Source organism: Amorphotheca resinae (genome assembly GCF_003019875.1).
Source record: "Amorphotheca resinae ATCC 22711 unplaced genomic scaffold M430scaffold_12, whole genome shotgun sequence".
In the NCBI taxonomy this organism is placed as follows: domain Eukaryota; kingdom Fungi; phylum Ascomycota; class Leotiomycetes; order Helotiales; family Amorphothecaceae; genus Amorphotheca; species Amorphotheca resinae.
In genome coordinates, this window is record NW_020194482.1 from 752,576 (window position 1) to 770,720 (window position 18,145).

An 18,145-nucleotide genomic window follows, 5' to 3' on the forward strand; every position below is an offset into this window, starting at 1 on the left:
GCCTGGTCGCGAGTATCGACTATCCAGGTTAGTGGTTTCGGGTACTAAGCGACCTGGGGTATTAGTAGCGTGTATTACGGAAGTAGCCTCGCGAGTATCAACTAAACTAGTTAGTGGCCTCGGGTACTAAGCTCGAAATAGCAAAGTATGGACAATTGAGGCTACCGTAAGGTACTCTAAGATATAATTCCACGACCTACATTCGCATGCGCACATGAACATTGCCTACCTACCGTATGATAGAAATCAGAGTAGAGTTTGCGGACTTTGATAGAACATTAACTCCGTGGTATTTAGCCTAGTCGCGAGTATCGACTAAATGGGGAGGTAGATTCGGGTGCTAAGCTCAAAATACATAATTCCACGACCCTGATGGAAATCGGTGGCCTGGCTGTTAAGTCCGCTGCGCGGTCGTCAATGGGACATTTGCTGTGTCTAGCCCTGTCAGGAAATACTCTCGAGATGTGTATCTCTGCCAAACTCTTTGTGTCCAATGGTAAGAGATGCTTATTCTCAGGACGAGCTTATTTGTAAGTCCGTTGATTGAGTCGATCCCGATTCACAGCTGGATTCCTCTGCCTACCTATATAAAAGGCTTCTTGCATGCGGATGCTGTAGACAACATCAAAACTCCGTGAACGTTTACCTTAGATTTGAAAACTTGTTCCAGCAAGAAGATGCCTGCGCCACCCGTTCCCGCCTCGCTGCAAAGCAGCGTGAATGCCACCAAAGTCGAGTATGTCCAGCTGGGCTCCTCCGGGCTTCGAGTGTCCGTACCAATCCTCGGTACTATGGGTATTGGCAGTAAGGACTGGCAGGATTGGGTGATGGAGGAAGAAGAAGGGTTGGAGATATTGAAAGCGGCCTGGGACAGAGGTAAGTAGGACATGTGGAATTTGGAAATATACTGAAGATCTGTAATTGAACCAACGATAGGCCTCTCAACCTGGGATACCGCCAACGTCTATTCTAGCGGCATAAACGAGGAGATCATTGGGAAAGCAATAAAAAAGTTCGAGATACCCCGGCACAAACTTACCATCTTGGCCAAGTGCTGTGGAACGGTCCCAGAGGAACCGGGCATTTTCAATTGGCCATTTGAGGCGCAGATGAAAAAGAGCAAAGACTATGTCAACCAAGGCGGTGAGCAGCTCTGTGTCGATATGAAGGGTCGTCCGAAAGGTGCTTGTGCTGACTATTTTGGGCTGGTAGGTCTATCACGCGGCGCGGTTTTCAAAGCCGTCGATGCCTCGCTCAAGCGTCTCGGAACAGACTATATGGACCTTCTCCAGATCCACAGATACGATGCCTCGGTTCCTCCGGAAGAGACCATGAAAGCGCTTCACGACCTCGTCCAAGCCGGCAAAGTCCACTACATTGGCGCAAGCTCCATGTGGACGTACCAATTCGCCCGCATGCAATTTATCGCTGAGAAGAATGGCTGGACGAAATTCGTGAGCATGCAGAACCGGTACAATCTATGTTATAGAGAGAAGGAAAGGGAGATGAACAAGTTCTGTAACGAGACCGGTGTGGGCTTGATCCCATGGGGGCCTTTGTTCTCAGGCTTGCTGGTACCGCACGGCTTGCCTGAAATTGTGGACGGCCATATGAAGTACGCCCTTGTCGATTGGTGTTACTCTCAGCCTCAATCTATCCTCGGTCTCGCGATATTTGCAGTATCACATGCTACATTTGGGCGGGCCCGAAGAAGTCATGCTGCCTTGGCTGTAGGCAGTACGAAGTACTCAAAAGCTCTGGTGAAGACCAATTTGGCATTAAAAGATGCAAGTGAAGCAACACACGACGAGGTGCTCCTTGCTATAATGCTTTTAAGCTTCTATGAAAACTCTGTGATGGAGAAGACGTCGCACGTTTCGAGTCGAGGTATCCAAGCCATGGCTTCACGAAGTTTTACACACCATGATGGCGCAATGGCTGTGCTCAACTTGCGACGGCAGCTGGACCAGCGCACCAACTATAGCATGGGGCTGGACAAGCTGGTCCGACGCCAACTGATGCGGTCATTGCTCTTACGAAGCATGTCTCTACCATCTTGGCTTCAAGATGGTTCGCAATACGGAGAACACGGATTCGCACTTGAACTGGACCGTTGTATGGTGGGAGCCGCTAAGCTACGACATCAGGCTAGCAGCCTATCTGTTGATTTCGCAAGTCTTTCAATATCAGACAGATATGATGAGATGGTGAGACTTGGCCGTCTATTGGCAGAAGCTCAGACTCTGGACAATGTTCTGGTCATCTGGGCGAATGATTTGCCTACAGAAAACTGGTACAGCACCCGTACTGTACAAGACGATGAGATTGGCAACAGGATTCTCGATGGCACTGTTCACATCTACCATACCGTGGGACATGCAGGAATGTGGAACCGCTACCGCGCCCTCCGCCTCACCGTCAACGATACCATGCTCAAGACTCTGTCCGTGCTCGCAGAATCTTCAGATTCTGACACAGAGTCTCTGGAAGAAGCTGTCAAGTTGAGAATCCAGCGCTTAGCCGATGATCTCTGCGCAAGTGTGCCGTACATGTTAGGACTGATTGAACCGCATGACGTGGCCGGGCATGATGTTACTGTCGTCACCAAGACTCCCGCTTCCCCAAAACAAGCTGTCAAAGCTACCACAGCCGCTTTCCTTTGCTGGCCACTGACCATGGCAACTATGGTATCCGGAATACCGGAGCGACATCAGCGTTATTTGAGGAATCGCTTGCTCGACGTAAGCGAGATCGTCGATGATGGTGTGTTGGAAAGAATTGCAGCTGATTTCTCCTCAATATCGCACTGATCTGCGAATGTACCACGAACGGTTGTTTCAAGACTTTGGTTTCGGGACTACACGGTGCTACAGCTGGACGGCAAGACCCTTGACCAGAGTTGACCCGCCAGCGGGTTCGTTGGGTCAGCCCAATTGGAATGTGCAGAGTTTCGAATGGCGGCCTGGGAGCAGGTGAAATCGGTCTGGAAAGAGGCATTCCAGGACTCCACCTCCACGTTCTGGCCTTCACCAAGTCCTCGAACCGATTTGCGCTCGGAAGAGAAGAGACGGTCTGGTTGGACTTTGTCCTGCTGCTAAGGTCGAGAGTGAAGACGACGGGCTCAAATCCGGAGGTGAGGGAAGTCATGAACACAATCACCGGCCACTGCGATGTCGTACGTTTTGGCTCTGAAGGCAGGCCAGACGCTCCAAACCCAGCAGCAGTTGCCGGAGATGCGGCGTCAAACATTCCAAATCCTTCCAACTGGCCTAAGAGGGTCCGGTGAACCAAACGGCCTGGAACTGTCCAATTTGCCATATTCTGAAAAATCAAAGTCGCCTCATATAAACTGTGAGATAGCCCATCGTACATCCGCAGACGCAACATTGAATTTGTTCAACTGGTTCAGGCTTGTTGAGGGAGGCATTTGGCTTGCTGATGGAAACATTAATGCTATCAATGCTACAGCAGTGAGACAGATACAGTCGCATCCATGGGTTAAGAGAAGACGAAGAAGATGAACTTCCTATAGAACATGAATGATGAATCGTGACGAGACCTCGCAAAGACATAAGCCACTCGACCAGGACTTAATTAGGAGCTGGCAGGTGCAAACATCCGCCAAATTTCATGACGAAGTAGACCTAGTAATTGTGGCGTGCACTCGACAGCATGGACTCATTAGTAGAATACAGAAATCGAATGAAGCTGACCTGGGATTAATAAAGGGAAGTAGCTTGAGATTTGTGCCATGTCTACTTGTAACAGTGAACGGCTTCGTCCTCTTCCAGCCATCTTTGAAGTTTTTTGGTGACTCCGCCAAAGATTCTTGGTCGATTCGAAGTCAAAACCTCTCTTCCCTTTGTGAATGAACAGATCGTGGAAGAGGCAGTGGAGGTATGAGTGACCAAGGAGTCGGAGGAGCACAGATGCTCAAAATATAGAACAGACCCGAGTGGAAGCTCCCTCCACAGCTTCTGTGTTGTTCTTTTCTTCCTCAAGACAAGCTTCTGCCTTCCATCCGGGTTCGTCGCCTTGGGACCTTGCCAAGGTAGCGAGCTGCGAAGACTGTCACAGAACTCGTATTTCCTTGCCTGCCCTCGCCGATGAATAGGTTCTCTGGCTTGACATGTCGATGAACGATTTTCCGAATGAAGGCAGTCGACAGTTGAGCCAGTATAAGAACCCGTTTTAAGCGAAAACCTGCGGTTGCACAAGATTAAAGCCACACTGTAGAGCCACACTGTAGAGCCACACTATAGATAGAGCCACATCATAAAGCCACACCTCACAGGAAATAAGATCCCCGCACTTGAGACAACCCTACGTACAACCCTATAACCCGACAACGCCATCAAAGTGGCCGCGATGCATCAATCATCGCTCAAAAGACGCGAAATGAAGAAATCGTAAGTGTTTGCCTCGGATCCTCGCCCCGAACAAGACGGCCTGAGAATGCCCGTCCAGGCCCCGTCATGGGATTGGATGCGTCGAGGGGCCGGTGGACACGGGAAAGCGAGGTCCCCAAGCACGCCATCGAGGAGGAATCCATCTCTCCCGTAGGTACGAGAGAATTGCCCCTCAGCTCGTCATTCATCTCCACCCCGCTTCAAATTCCTCTCCTCCCCTCTCCGCTCCCCTCTCTTTTCTTTTTTCGCTCTTCTCTTTTCTTTTTGCTGGACCCCAAAGTCTTTCCTTGAAGCTTTCTCTTCCGTCTCTCCATCTCTCCATCTCCCCATCTCTCGCCCCACTGAACCCGCAATCTCCTTCCATTCATCATGGCCCCCCCAGAGAGCACTCATTTCGAGACTCTGCAGCTTCACGCTGGGTAAGTAGTAGCAAGCAGCCTTCCACAGCCCCCCGAGACGAGGCTGATACCCGTCGCAGTCAGGAGCCAGACCCTGCCACCAACGCACGAGCTGTGCCCATCTATGCCACCACGGTCAGTCAACCAGGAGTGCTATGTCTCCACGCTTCGCCCGCTGATTCGTATAGAGCTTCACTTTCAATGACTCCGCCCACGGCGCCAGGCTGTTTGGCCTCCAGGAGTCTGGAAACATCTACAGCCGGATCATGAATGTACGTTTGCATGCCCCCTCTTCTAGAAACCTAAGCCCACAGTTCCACCTATACTTGGTGGAATCTGCTTGTGCGGCCAATTCTTCCACTTCTTCTGCGGTTGTTGGGGGGAGGAAAGAAAAAAGCAATACAACAGGAACCCACCAGCCTCCTGCATCGGTTTCACATCCAATTGATGACGACGACTAACCTTGCACGCAACAGCCCACTGTCGATGTCTTCGAGAAGCGATTGGCGGCCCTGGAGGGTGGAGCCGCCGCTGTCGCAGCAAGTTCTGGTCAGGCGGCCCAGTTCATGGCCATTGCAGCATTGGCACATGCCGGGGACAATATCGTCTCAACGACCAACCTCTACGGCGGAACCTACAACCAATTGAAAGTCTTCCTCCCGAGACTGGGCGTCGAGACCAAGTTCGTGAATGGAGACAAGGCAGAGGATTTCGCGGCAGCAATTGACGAGAAGACCAAGGCTGTATACATTGAAAGCATTGGGAACCCAAAGTACAACATCCCAGACTTTGAGGCAATTGCTAAGGTAGCACATGAACATGGCGTTCCACTTGTTGTAGGTGCCACCTTGCCCCCTTTACTTTCCAGATTGCTCACTTCCTAGGTTGACAACACTTTCGGAGCTGGTGGATACTTCGTTCGTCCCATCGACCACGGTGCCGATATTGTCGTTCATTCAGCCACGAAATGGATTGGTGGTCATGGTACAACAATTGGAGGTGTGGTCATTGATGCAGGGAAGTTCGACTGGGGCAAGCATGGCAAGCGATTTCCGCAGTTCGTCGAGCCGTCTCCAGGCTACCATGGATTGAAATTCTGGGAGGCAGTTGGTCCAATCGCATTCGCTGTTCGGGTCCGAGTCGAGGTTCTTCGTGATTTAGGAAGAAGCACTCTCAACCCATTCGCTGCCTTCCAACTCATTCAAGGTATCGAGACGCTGAGCTTGCGTGCCGAGCGTCATGCACAGAATGCCCTGACCTTGGCTCGATGGCTCGAGAAGAACCCCCATGTCTCTTGGGTTTCGTATCCTGGCCTCGAGAGCCATCCTTCTCATGAACTTGCTAAGCGATACCTCAAAAGGGGATTTGGCGGTGTTCTAAGCTTCGGTGTAAAGGGTGGCGGAGCTGCTGGTAGCCAGGTTGTTGATGGCTTCAAGTTAATTTCCAACCTGGCCAATGTTGGTGATTCCAAGACACTCGCCATTCACCCATGGTCTACCACCCATGAGCAGCTGACCGAAGAAGAGAGGATTGCTTCCGGTGTTACTGAGGTAAGCATTCCACTCTTTTCTCTAAGTGACTTTGGGAAGGAGACTAACGTTTGCAGGATCTCATCCGTATCTCCGTCGGCACAGAATACATTGACGATATCATCGCCGATTTCGAACAGTCGTTCAAAGCAGCGGCGGCAGCGAAGACCACCGGCGGGGAGGAGAAGAACGTGGTAGTTACAGGCAGCTCTGATGCAGATGCCAAACTGGTTGTCTAATCTCGTTTTGTCGTATTCTGATTCGAAAGTTTCATCACTATACCACTTCTGCGGCATCCAAAATTCATGGGGATGGCTCGATTGATATTTGAGGCGCATTGAGGTTGCCTTTTTGAATATCTTGTTGGAGGTTGGACGGGATCAAAGAGAGTTGCGAATTCAAGGTGGTGGTTACGAAGCAACGAATAATGCCTCAAGTTACGCATTGCCTGTTAAAATTCTCAATACCAATCTGATAGTTGATTTCTCTTCCCTGGCTCTCCCCAAGTCTATGTCTCCTAGCTCTTGCGATTACCATACTTGTCGAGTGGTAAGCACAAAGGAGACTGAAACTCACTGATGACGCAGATATCACCATCACATAGTACATCCATATAGTGGGAAGTATATTCCACCCAAAAGCTGTACACTCTGTTTCCCTGATGGGGTTTATGTGATGTGGGTTCCCATCTGCCCCTTGTGTTAGGGGAGTTCCAAAGAAGATGTCACTTCATTGTCACTTCGTTGTTTACTGCTGTGTATTTTCATACTATCATCCTCACCAGACCTCGCCCTTCTAGCCGCGTTCTGGTACGCGTTGTTCGCGACAGATTGTTCGCCTACTCGATCTCATAGTGAATTTGAGTACCAGCGAGATCTCTTCGAGCTTCTCGATCTCACCCACCACAACCTCTACACCTCAAGGGATACAGCAAAAACCAAGACGAGAGCACAACGAAAGCAGTACGAAAGCAAAACGAAATCCTCATCATCTCAAGGTCCATCAATCAGCTATCGAAAAACCTACCTCGAAAACCCTACACGCACAGAATCCTCTCCCAAGATGTGCATCCAACACTGGATCCAATACGTGTGCGGCCACAACAAGTTTGTCGAGGACGAGAACTGCCTTGGCCACCACCCAACCGACCACCGCTGCTATGGCATTGGCTGGCGCATCCAAATCCACAGGCCGAAACCTGATCGTCTGTGTGAGGAGTGTAGGAAGACGCCGCAGCAGAGATGGCGACGCCGACCAAGTCAGTGCAACGGAGGACCAGAGAACGGACACGGTGCGGCAGAGGCCTAAGTGCGTGGATTGATGATAGCATTTTATCAGGAATTGGCAATGGTCTCTGGAATGGACGTTTCTTCAGCAGATACGGTGTTCAGAAAGCTTCCTATCGACGTCTAGGCATGGTGTTGGTGGTCGGTTTGTTTGGGAGGGATTTGCTTGTTATTAGGTCAGGCCGAGTATCTTGCATGGCAAAGTACTAGAGATGGGACATCTCTAGCAAATGCAGTCTTTGAAAACTCCCTGTCGGCATCTGGGCATGGTGTTGGTCGGTCTGTTTCGGAGGGAGTTGCTTGTTGTTAGGCCAGGTCAAGTTTTTACATGGGAATGCCCTAAGGGGTACATTTGAAAGGACGGATAGGAAACATCAAAACTTTCGCCACCATGCTTTTGCAGTGGCTTCTTCTAAACAAATTGCATTGCTTTGGTGTATTGTGTGGTGATTTTAAGGACTGATGCGAACAAAAGGGGGGCGCATCCTTGATTACATAACCCAGTCAAGCAATCACCTTTCACTGGAATTCACTTCTCTTCTTTTTTTGTATCGCTGCTTACCATTTAACAGGCTTAGGCACTTCTTTTAGTATCCTTTGATTTCAGCTTATCTTCTCGCTTTATGACATCTGGTTACTTGAGAGGCTGTTCCATACTACTCGATGGTTTCATAGCTGCTCTGAAGTCGCGAGGCATCTTGATGCAGGGTTGGTTCCAGGCTATAGCCTATCTATGTCTATCGTCTCTACCTGGAACGTGCTGTCAGGCGGGTGCTCTACGCCGGGTTATTGTCTCTAGTTGAGATTCGATGACTATAGCGTTCTTCCTTGTCCAATTTGTATTTCCTCCTGTCCGTCTCTCTTTTTTTTGTTGTTAGACAATTCTCGATGCGAAATAGTGGCAAAGGTACTACAGCAAGGGCTGTAGCTCAGCTCTCAATACTAGTGAGAGATTGAAGTCCGAGTAAAAGATACACTCTGGTCACCAAGGGGAATATTGCGATCTCTCTGTGGGTTCTCGTTACGTTCACTTGAAGTTATCAGCTTTGATATGATAAGGATATATCAAATATACCTATCTCAGGTATATAGGTATATGTCTTTTTTAATGGTACATGTGGAGACGATTGCGGGGTTACGTACAGGGGCCCAATGCTGGTCTTTGCCCATGGGGAACATACCCCATAAGTCATCGTTTCTCCCCTCACATTCGGCTTCATTATGCATGACCCCAGGATCATCAAATCTTCACGTGGATTGTACGTAAACCCGAGCCTCGGTTTTCTTCTGCTTCTTCTTTGGTCCTCTCCGCTGTGATGTGCCTCGAGATGAATAGAGTTTTTGCGGAGGCGGGGTTCTGCCCTGTCGACCTGGTTTAGGAGAATTAATGCCGGTAGTTAAGATTAACTCGCTAGAAGTCAGAGCGAGAGAGATCAATAATCCCAGGATAGAGGGATAGGAAGGCAGGGTTGTCATGGCAGGAGTCTGGGTTAGCAGATATGGGAATATTTAAGTACACAAAGCTTCCCTAAAGCACAGTCCTTGAATGTTTTGCTAACCATCTTCTCGGCTCTACTTTCGATCGGAAAGACATACACGAGCAAGGCATATCATGGAGCCGTTCATCTATATACTGGGATTCGTCCTGGCATCAACATCCTCTGTTCTTGCCGTTACCCAGGGAATCTCGTCTACGCTGCTAGATCGGTTTGAGCAAATGGCGACTATCTGTATGTCGACCTATGTTGAAGATGTCTGCGTTTTGCCGGGTGGTCTCTCGAAAGTTGCGACGATTACCAACAGCACAACTGATATCCACGGCTGGATCCTCCGAGACGATACCGCCGGCGAAATCATCACAGTATTCCGCGGCACAGAGAGTATCCAGAACTATGAGACTGACACCAATTACACACTCGCTGATTTCAGTACGTTCCCAGCCTGTCAGGGTTGCCAGGTTCATGGAGGATATTATCTGGCCTGGGTCTCTGTTGTGGACCAGGTTCAATCACTCCTGCAAGAAGAAGCTTCCCGCTATCCGGACTATGGAATTGTGATTACAGGGCACAGGTAATTCACACCTTATCGAGACCATACAATGAAGACCTAATTCTCCAGCTTGGGGGGTTCTCTGGCTGCACTAGCCGCGGCTCAATTCTCGTCACTTTTCGAGAATCTTACCGTCTATACCATGGGTGAACCCCGTACTGGGAACCCAGCTTTCGCCTCTTTCATCGACGAGACCTTCCAGACCTCTAGTCCCGACACAACGAAATTCTTCCGCTGTACGCACGAGAATGACGTATGCGACCCATCTTCACCTATCTAGTCTGAGATAACTGTCGTCTGTATGCACTGTACTGACAGTGCCCCACACAGGGTATTCCCAACGCTCCTCCCACGAGTGATGGCTATGTTCATCACGGCCTCGAATATTGGAATCGGGACCCAACGAGCACAGAGACCAGCTACGTCTGTGGTGGAGAGACGCTGGATTGCTGCAGTGGGCAGAACGGCTCGGGAATCAACGCTGCACATCTTGTGTATTGGGGTAAGCCGGTCGCTCTGGGGGCACAATGCGTTTGATCTATACCCTGTACGCAGAACGGTCTAGGAGATGGGCACCTTGAGTGAACTCAGCGATCAATCAGCCGCTCTCTGGCACAACAGAAGATATGAACGATGAAGCAGGAAAGGGGGGATATGCTGTGAATAAGAAAAGCATTTCTATGTGGGAGTACAGCTCAAGGTACCCAGAGGGTTCCTGGGTTCAAACAACTAACTGATGACTCTAGTCAACCGATGGTGATTTTTATACCTAGGTAAAATCCTCCTCCATCTGTAAGTCATTTGACTTGAAGCTTTGCGGTACAAAGCAGGTAGTGAGAGTAAGATTGAGAAATGTTTGTTCTCCACTTCCTTGGAGTTTGAAGATGTACTTTGACAAAGAAGTGTGAACTTTTGGTGCAGGATAATGATCAGGTGACCGGCATCTTTATACCTCTCCATGATATCCTCCTTATGTTAATTACAGTATTATGATTAGGCCTTACTATTATTAGGTATAGTTGAAACTTGACACGAGCTGTAATAAACGTCCGGCCTTCTTTGCGGAGCAGGTCAACGTCTAGCTTGACCATGGGACTTTTCTTCAATGCGTATTCTCAAAGCGGCAAACGCTCCGGAGTGGTCCTGTAGTGATTGGCGGAGGCCGAGACCATCCACATGCCAACCAATACGGAGCTCACAGTGCGGTATTGCGGTGCTGCCGGTGTTTCTCGGACTGCAAGCGGCGGCGGATAGGACCCGTACATGTGATTCTGCCCGTCGCCAACGTCGCCTGGCTTGGGACACCGAGATGAAGATGCGGATGAGGGCGACGAAGACATCGGGATAGAGCACATAGTCTAGATACTAAAGTCTCTGGCTTCCCTCAACTCTTGCTCGGGTTATCAGGAATCTCAGGAATCTCAGGGCTCAGGAGCAGGAGGGCTCAGGGGTTGGAATTGGAATTGGAGTTGGAGCCTTGGAGCCTTGCAGCCCGCCAGAGCCTTGCAGCCTGATATTGAACGTGTGGGCCTGCCTCGGCATGATTTGGCCCTAGGCCCAAAGATTCGACTCGTGGAAGACCCAGCCTTCCCAGCCGATTGATCTCTGACGACGCCTCGCTCCTGATCCTCACTCTTCTTCTTCTTTTCTGTCGTTCTCTACCCCAGATTGCTTCTTGTTTATATACCCTCGTTCTACATCCCGCTGTGAACGCCAGAGATCCCCCCATCTGCCTACCACTCCGTCAAGCATATCTCCCCCCTTTCCCCCCCGAGTCATGGCTCCAGCACGCCACGACCCCGATGCCTATGCAAAGGCCTTGCACGCTCCTCCGCCGCCTGGCTCCCCTTTCTCCCTCCCCGTCCCCAACAGCGAGCGTGAAGGCCGCAGTGCTGTCTATAGGCATTGGCGCTTCGTCGACCAGCCTCTTCTGCAGACCATTGACCCCGATGTCCTCACGGCCCACGATTCGTTCGAAGCTTCGGTGAAGAAGACGCCCAATGCCAGGTGCTTGGGGGCAAGGCCGTGGGATCCGGTCACCAAGACCTTTGGCGACTACCAATGGCTCACATACTCCGAGGTGGCGCTCCGGAGGAAGAACTTCGGGGCGGGATTAGTCGAACTGCACAAGAAAGCGGGCGTTACCCAGGACAGACAGTATGGTGTTGGTCTCTGGTGCCAGAACAGACCGGAATGGCAGATTTCAGGTGCGTTGGGATGGGAGCAATGTTGCAGGCCGGTTTTCGACTGACTGCTATGTCTAGATCTGGGGTGCATGTCCCAATCTCTATTTACCGTCTCCATCTACGATACTCTTGGTCCAAACACGACCGAGTACATCATTAACCATGCATCTCTTGTTTGCGTTATCGCGACGCTCTCCCACATTCCGACGCTGCTCAAGATTGCCCCTCGGTGCCCTACACTAAAACTTATAATCTCTCTAGATCCGCTGGATGCAGGGGAGCGGCCGGGCAACTCTAAAGCTGCCATCTTGAACGCGCTGGCAGCCGACAATGGGATATCGATTCATTATATTGAAGATGTTGAGGCTATTGGAGCAGCTTCGGGTGCGCCCATGAGACCGCCCAAGCCGGAGGACATCATCACCATCAACTATACTTCGGGGACCACTGGCAATCCCAAGGGAGTGGTCCTGACACACGCAAATGCAACTGCGGCCACGGCCACAGCACGAGTTACCACTGATAGCAAGCCCACAGATGTGATGATTTCCTATCTACCCCTGGCACACATCTATCAAAGACTGGCAGAACACAACTTCCTCTCAGCCGGGTCTTCCATTGGCTATTTCCATGGCGACACCCTTGGTCTTATTGATGACATGAAGCTGTTGCGCCCCACGACCTTCAACTCCGTTCCTCGTGTCTACAACCGTTTTGGGACTGCTATTCGCGCCAACACGGTTGATGCCACAGGGCTGAAAGGGGCCATTGGACGTCACGTCATTAACAACAAGCTCGAAGCCATGAAACTCCCCCCTGGAAAGGCAACGAACAGACACATCCTCTGGGATCGTATTTACACCCCCAAAATAACCAGTGCTGTGGGCCTGCAGCGAGCCCGCGGCATGGTCAGTGGAAGCGCACCCCTTGACCCCACACTGCATCAGTTCCTCCGTGCGGCCTTCGGTAATGATTTCATCCAGGGGTACGGGTTAACAGAAACCTACTCTGTGGGCCTGGCCCAAACTGAAAATGATTACTCGACTGGTAACTGTGGTGGTCTTGCACCCGGGGATGAAGCATGCCTCGTATCCGTCCCGGATATGGATTACTTGGTCACAGACAAGCCCAACCCTCGCGGCGAGCTCTTGATACGGGGCAACACCCGCTTCCGCGAGTACTTCAAGAACCCAGAAGAGACAGCCAAATCCATCGACGCAGATGGGTGGTTCAGCACTGGTGACATTGCCGAGGTCGACAGCCTGGGACGATTCAAGATTATTGATCGCCGGAAGAACGTCCTCAAGCTCGCCCAAGGAGAGTACATCTCCCCCGAGCGTATCGAGAATGTGTACCTCGCCAACTGCAATCTCCTGACGCAGGCCTTTGTCCACGGCGATTCCACCCAAGCCTTCCTCGTCTCGGTCCTCGGGGTCGACCCCCAGACCTTCGCCCCCTTCTGCAGCAAGATCCTCGGCAAGTCCATCTCGCCCACCGACCTGGACGCCATCAAGGGGGCCTCCCGCGACCCGCGCGTGCGCAAGGCCGTCGTGGCTGAGCTCGACAAGATCGGCAAGAAGAACAAGTTTAACAGTTACGAGCGGGTCCGCAACGTGCACCTCGAGCTTGAACCCTTCACCATCGAGAACGAGCTTCTGACCCCCACGTAAGCCTCCCCCCTTTTTTACCCCTAGCTCCCAGGATCCCGCCCTGACTAACCCACCCCGCGCACAGTCTGAAACTCAAACGCCCACAGACGGCGAAGAAGTTCCGCCAGGAGATAGACCGCATGTACGAGGAATCACTGGCCTTGGAGGCGCCACGCGCGAAACTGTAGTTAATTCAGGGGAATCCTATCATAGTGAAGACCAGACCAGATCAAAGATCCTTTCTTTTGGAGAGGAAGAAGTGACTGGTGTAATCGCTCTGTTGGCGGCTTTGGCTTTGGCTTTGGCTTTGTACGAATATCCATGCTATGCTATGCTATGTCTTTCGTTCCCTTCAAACCTACCTAGATACATGACTGCATACATATACCTCTTTTGTAGATGAAAAGGCAGAATTCCCGGGAGGAAGAGAGCAAGAAATGAAGCCTCAATTCCCCAGGGGTTGGGGTGGGAAAGTGATATCTGGATCTATCTGATATAGTGTGATGTAGGCTAGGAATGAACATGAGTCGCTTTCATCCGTTCATACGTTCATTCTTTTACTCTTTGTGTTTTTCTCGGGGTTCATTTACTATTGGGGGTGAGAGTTGAGAGAAGTTGGAGGGGTGATATATGATATATAATGAGACCAAGCCTCCAAGTCATAATCAAGCGCATTCGATACTATGATTCCAAGAATGTATGTATTATTAAACTTCTAGAAGGAACATTTGGTTCCGGGTATGTGAAAAGACGAGAGAACCTACGGAGCGGTGCTCTTTTTGAAATCCTGTCATCGGTAGGAACCTTCTAATCTACAAACCGACGGACACAGGAAATTCTTCTTTTCAAAAATAGCTCTTCACGCCCCTTCTCGCCTAAACGATTGTACATTGCAATGACGTGCAATTCCTGTAAGACCAAGCCATCTGTTACTCTGTAAGCGCTCACCAACCTGCCAAACGCGCTTGTTTCGAGTCTGGACTTCTTTATGCGAAGGGACTTTATACTTATGCGGACTTCTCGTGCTACTTATACGGACTTCTCGTGCTGGGTGGAGACACGTTGAAGCGAGACCACTAAGGAGCATGTTAGCAACGCTTAGCGAGGATGCATGATGCTCAGACTTACCGAAATCCTCGAGTGATCGTTGCTTTTGGTTCTTCTTAGGTGACTTTCCGTGCATGATGTTGTCGAAGCCGACACTGTCTTGTAGGAGATAGTAAACACCTCCCATGATGCAGAAGACACCGAAGGAGAAGATCCAGACACGGACGACAGCGACGATAGAAGTCCGACCACCAACGAACCAACCGAAGAGGGTGAAGAAGGTTGCGATAACATCGACGACCAAGATAGCAACGGTTAATTGCCACGAGGGGAGGGACGACCAGAATGGGCCGTTGGCACGAGTGATGAAGATCAACCAGTTTTCGGTCAGGGAGATCTCCAAGAAGACAATCTCGTCGAGGACACCAAAGTTCTGAACGATCCCACCGTCCTGGCCACGGGCGATCATGGTGGTGAGGGTGATCCAGGTTCCAACAGCGAGAACAACACCGAGGAGCACCGATGTGCCCCATAGCTTGGGCAAGTTCCACTTCACAGGGGTCTTTGAGTATGGAGCATGATCGTAGGCAATTGCCAATGTAGCAACGTCAGCGAAGATGGCGATAAACACGACTAGCTCAATGTTCAGAGATCGGTTCAAGATGGCAATCCAGAGGCCAAGGAATATCTCCAAGTGGATCGACAAGGCAATACGGTAGACAACATAGGCGTACATGCGGTGAAAGATCTGTCGGGAGGTCTTAAGAGCATCAATAATAGCCCCGAGACCGGGAGCTAGAAAGACAATGTCAGCGGCGGAACGAGCAGCGTCAGAAGCGCCCTCGACAGCAATGCCAGTATCAGCCTTTTTGAGCGATGGGGCATCGTTGACGCCGTCACCAGTCATAGCAACGAGGTACCCTCGCTGTTGGAGGATCTCCACTACGTTGAATTTATGTTGGGGGAAGACCTCAGCGAATCCATCAGCAGCCTCGACGAAATCATAGACTTCCGAACCTGGCATGTCCCCACCACCCCCAAGTCCAAGTCGCTCAGCGTTGTAGACGTTAGTACCGAGACCGAGTTGGCGGGAGGTCTCGCGAGCAATGCCAACAGCGTCACCCGTCAACATCTTGATTGAAAGACCGAGAGTCTTAGCCTCATTAATGGTGCGAGCAGTGTCGTGTCGGGGAGGATCAGAGCAAGGCATTATGCCAAGAATCTCCCACGAACCTTCACCGCGCTTACGTGCAACACCGAGGGAACGGAAACCTCGAGTAGCGAATTCAGCGACTTTGTTCTTATAGGCTTGGTCAATCTCCTCAGGAATGGGGTGATCTTCCTCGACAGTCTTCAGAACAAAAAGCGGTGCACCCTTGACGCAGATGATACGCTCACCTTGCGGTGACTCGACAACAGCTTGGACCTTCTTAGAAACGGGGTCGAAGGGGTGGAATTCGATCACCTTGTACTTGGAAAGTACGGACTTGGCGCGGGGGTAGAATCGGAGAGCCTTCAAGAAGGCTTTGTCAATGGCGTCGATACCTTTCTTCTTGCGGGAGGCTGCGAGACAGGCTGTCAGCATAAGGTCATCGGGCTCTACGCCTTCAACAGTGAAAGGGTCAGCCAGAGAGAGCTTGTTCTTGGTCAGAGTACCGGTCTTGTCAGAGCAGAGGATCTCGACACCGGCAAGGGACTCAATGGCCGAGAGTTTCTGAACGATTGCCTTTTTCTTGGCGAGATGAGCAGCACCGACGGCCATGGTTGTGGTGACCACAGCCGGGAGGCCAACAGGCACACCGATAATGGTGATGGCAAGAGTGTACTCGAGGATGGTAACGATTGGGTTGGACCGGTAGAAGGAAGAGACCCAGACCACCAAGTTGGTGAAGATGACCAAGACCAGAAGAACCGTCCCAATACCGTTCAAGACTTCCGTGAAGTGGCCTGTTATGCCGGACGCTTGGTTAACAAGCGCTGCCGCACGACCGACGTAAGTGTTGTCGCCAGTTGCGGTAACGACCATGAAGGCCTCACCACGCTTGACACCTGAAGAAGCGTAGCATTGATCACCCTTGTGTCGGTCAACTGCGAGAGACTCGCCCGTGATGGACGATTGATCGATGTGGAGAAAGGCCCCATCGGTAACGATGCGGCCGTCAGCCGGAATGATGGTACCCTGCACAAGGGATTGGTCAGCGCCACTGGCACGCAGATTCGCAGCTCGAGATGGACTTACTTCTTCGATTTGGAGAATGTCACCAGGGACCACTTCATGGGCCTCAACTTCGCAGAGACGGCCGCCACGAAGGACAGTGGCTTTGAGAGCAAGAGTCTTCTTCAGCTCATCGACGATGGAGCCGGCCTGGAACTCCTGTATGAATCCAACGGCTGCATTCAGCAATAGAAGGCCGCAGATAACACCAAAATCGACCCAATCCTCGAGACCGGCAGCGAGCACAGCCGCGGCCTAGAGGTCTTCTGTTAGCACAACGGATCGAGCAGAGGCAGGAGAAGGCATACCTCCATGACGAACTGGATAGGGCCAATGAAGTAGCCACAGAATTTGATGAACAGGTTCTCCTTTTCCTCCTTCATCTGATTCATGCCGTACTTCCTGCGACGGGCGTGCACCTCAGCCTCCGTCAGGCCGATGCGTGTATCGGTCTGAAGCTGGTTGTCTGGCACGACGCGAACAGCTCCCGGGGCAGCATCCTCACGCTCGCCTTGTTCCTCTTCCTGGTGGCCATCCTCTGACTCGAGCTCGTCAATCAGGGCATCCATGTCCTGGTCCTCGTCGTCATCATCACCGCGAGGGGTGTCGGTAACGGTGGACTCCTTGACACGAGGCGTCTTCTCGTCGAAGAGGCCGGACTCGATCTTGGTGTCCAAATGGATGTGGACAGCATCAGATGAGCCAGTAGATGAGTGGGGGGATATATCATCCGGGTCAGCCATTGCGGGCGAGTGATAGGCAGCGAGGAGGTGCTGCCAGAGAGGAAGATAGGCTAGGGAGAGAGAGGAAGAGAGGCAAGCTCTCTTCTATGTTTATTTGGGGTGGATTTTGGTAAGATGCGATACTGTGATGGGATGGGATGAAATGTGAAGTGATGGTGGTGTTGTGTTTTGGAGATGGCGGGTGAGGTGAGTTGAGGGTGAAATTGAGTTGGGATTGTGGGATCTCAAGACCCCGTGATGAAGAAGCAGAGAGCGAAGGGCAACAGCGACGCAGAGCCGCCTGCCTCATAGGGTACAGACCCAGCAGGTCGATATCCCAATGCGGGAAGGACGCGGCTCACGATGCGGCTCATGGCTTAGTGATACCCAAGTGGGTATAGCCTCCCTTCCCATTCTTCCTTCCTTGCTGAGGCTCAACCGTCCTCCGTGGGGAAAGTTGAGCCTCCGCATTGGATGCCTCAGGCAAAGTAAGTAAGACACATCTCTTATGTGTACCTAGGTATGTATATTATACCTAAGGTAGGTCTCGGTGATCATGATGCATCGTCTATGATATGATATGAGCTACCAAGAAGTGACCGAAGAGTGACGGAAGAGTGGCTGAGGAGTACCTATTCAAAGAGCTTGCTCTACA

General features: G+C 51.2%; 7 protein-coding genes across 7 annotated transcripts; 6 read left to right on the top strand and 1 right to left on the bottom strand.

Moving 5' to 3' along the window:
* Positions 1-677: 677 nt before the first annotated feature.
* On the top strand, positions 678-1,574 carry M430DRAFT_85047 (hypothetical protein; the record flags this gene model as incomplete). The annotated part of the gene is made up of 3 exons (XM_024869628.1): positions 678-876; positions 937-1,143; positions 1,213-1,574. Coding segments are annotated over 3 exons (768 nt in total), but the record flags the coding sequence as incomplete, so codon positions are not given.
* Positions 1,569-2,804, top strand: M430DRAFT_88859 (hypothetical protein; the record flags this gene model as incomplete). The annotated part of the gene is made up of 1 exon (XM_024869650.1): positions 1,569-2,804. A coding segment is annotated over one exon (1,236 nt), but the record flags the coding sequence as incomplete, so codon positions are not given.
* Positions 2,805-4,688: 1,884 nt separating this feature from the next.
* M430DRAFT_183778 (hypothetical protein) lies at positions 4,689-6,672 on the top strand. Its single transcript, XM_024863857.1, has 6 exons — positions 4,689-4,828; positions 4,888-4,942; positions 4,996-5,079; positions 5,284-5,640; positions 5,692-6,357; positions 6,414-6,672. The coding sequence occupies exons 1-6, from the start codon at positions 4,779-4,781 to the stop codon at positions 6,573-6,575; spliced, it is 1,374 nt and encodes a 457-aa protein (XP_024717480.1). The 5' UTR covers positions 4,689-4,778; the 3' UTR covers positions 6,576-6,672.
* Positions 6,673-7,057: 385 nt separating this feature from the next.
* On the top strand, positions 7,058-7,732 carry M430DRAFT_45285 (hypothetical protein; the record flags this gene model as incomplete). The annotated part of the gene is made up of 2 exons (XM_024867760.1): positions 7,058-7,070; positions 7,121-7,732. 2 exons carry the CDS (start codon positions 7,058-7,060, stop codon positions 7,642-7,644), a joined length of 537 nt encoding a protein of 178 aa, XP_024717481.1. The 3' UTR covers positions 7,645-7,732.
* Positions 7,733-9,234: 1,502 nt separating this feature from the next.
* On the top strand, positions 9,235-10,694 carry M430DRAFT_31060 (hypothetical protein; the record flags this gene model as incomplete). Its single annotated transcript, XM_024866007.1, has 5 exons — positions 9,235-9,692; positions 9,741-9,924; positions 9,990-10,173; positions 10,445-10,463; positions 10,691-10,694. The coding sequence occupies 5 exons, from the start codon at positions 9,235-9,237 to the stop codon at positions 10,692-10,694; spliced, it is 849 nt and encodes a 282-aa protein (XP_024717482.1).
* Positions 10,695-11,448: 754 nt separating this feature from the next.
* M430DRAFT_61534 (hypothetical protein) lies at positions 11,449-14,178 on the top strand (the record flags this gene model as incomplete). Its single annotated transcript, XM_024868932.1, has 3 exons — positions 11,449-11,878; positions 11,936-13,523; positions 13,592-14,178. The coding sequence occupies 3 exons, from the start codon at positions 11,449-11,451 to the stop codon at positions 13,692-13,694; spliced, it is 2,121 nt and encodes a 706-aa protein (XP_024717483.1). The 3' UTR covers positions 13,695-14,178.
* Positions 14,179-14,535: 357 nt separating this feature from the next.
* Positions 14,536-17,511, bottom strand: M430DRAFT_31062 (hypothetical protein; the record flags this gene model as incomplete). Its single annotated transcript, XM_024866008.1, has 3 exons — positions 14,536-14,582; positions 14,635-17,023; positions 17,077-17,511. 3 exons carry the CDS (start codon positions 17,509-17,511, stop codon positions 14,536-14,538), a joined length of 2,871 nt encoding a protein of 956 aa, XP_024717484.1.
* Positions 17,512-18,145: the final 634 nt, after the last annotated feature.

Coding starts and splice junctions, on each gene's coding strand:
- M430DRAFT_183778 (XM_024863857.1), top strand. CDS start 4,779: ATGGCCCCCCCAGAGAGCACTCATTTCGAGACTCTGCAGCTTCACGCT. Junction 4,943..4,995: donor TGCCCATCTATGCCACCACG/GTCAGTCAACCA, acceptor TGATTCGTATAG/AGCTTCACTTTCAATGACTC. Junction 5,080..5,283: donor TCTACAGCCGGATCATGAAT/GTACGTTTGCAT, acceptor TGCACGCAACAG/CCCACTGTCGATGTCTTCGA.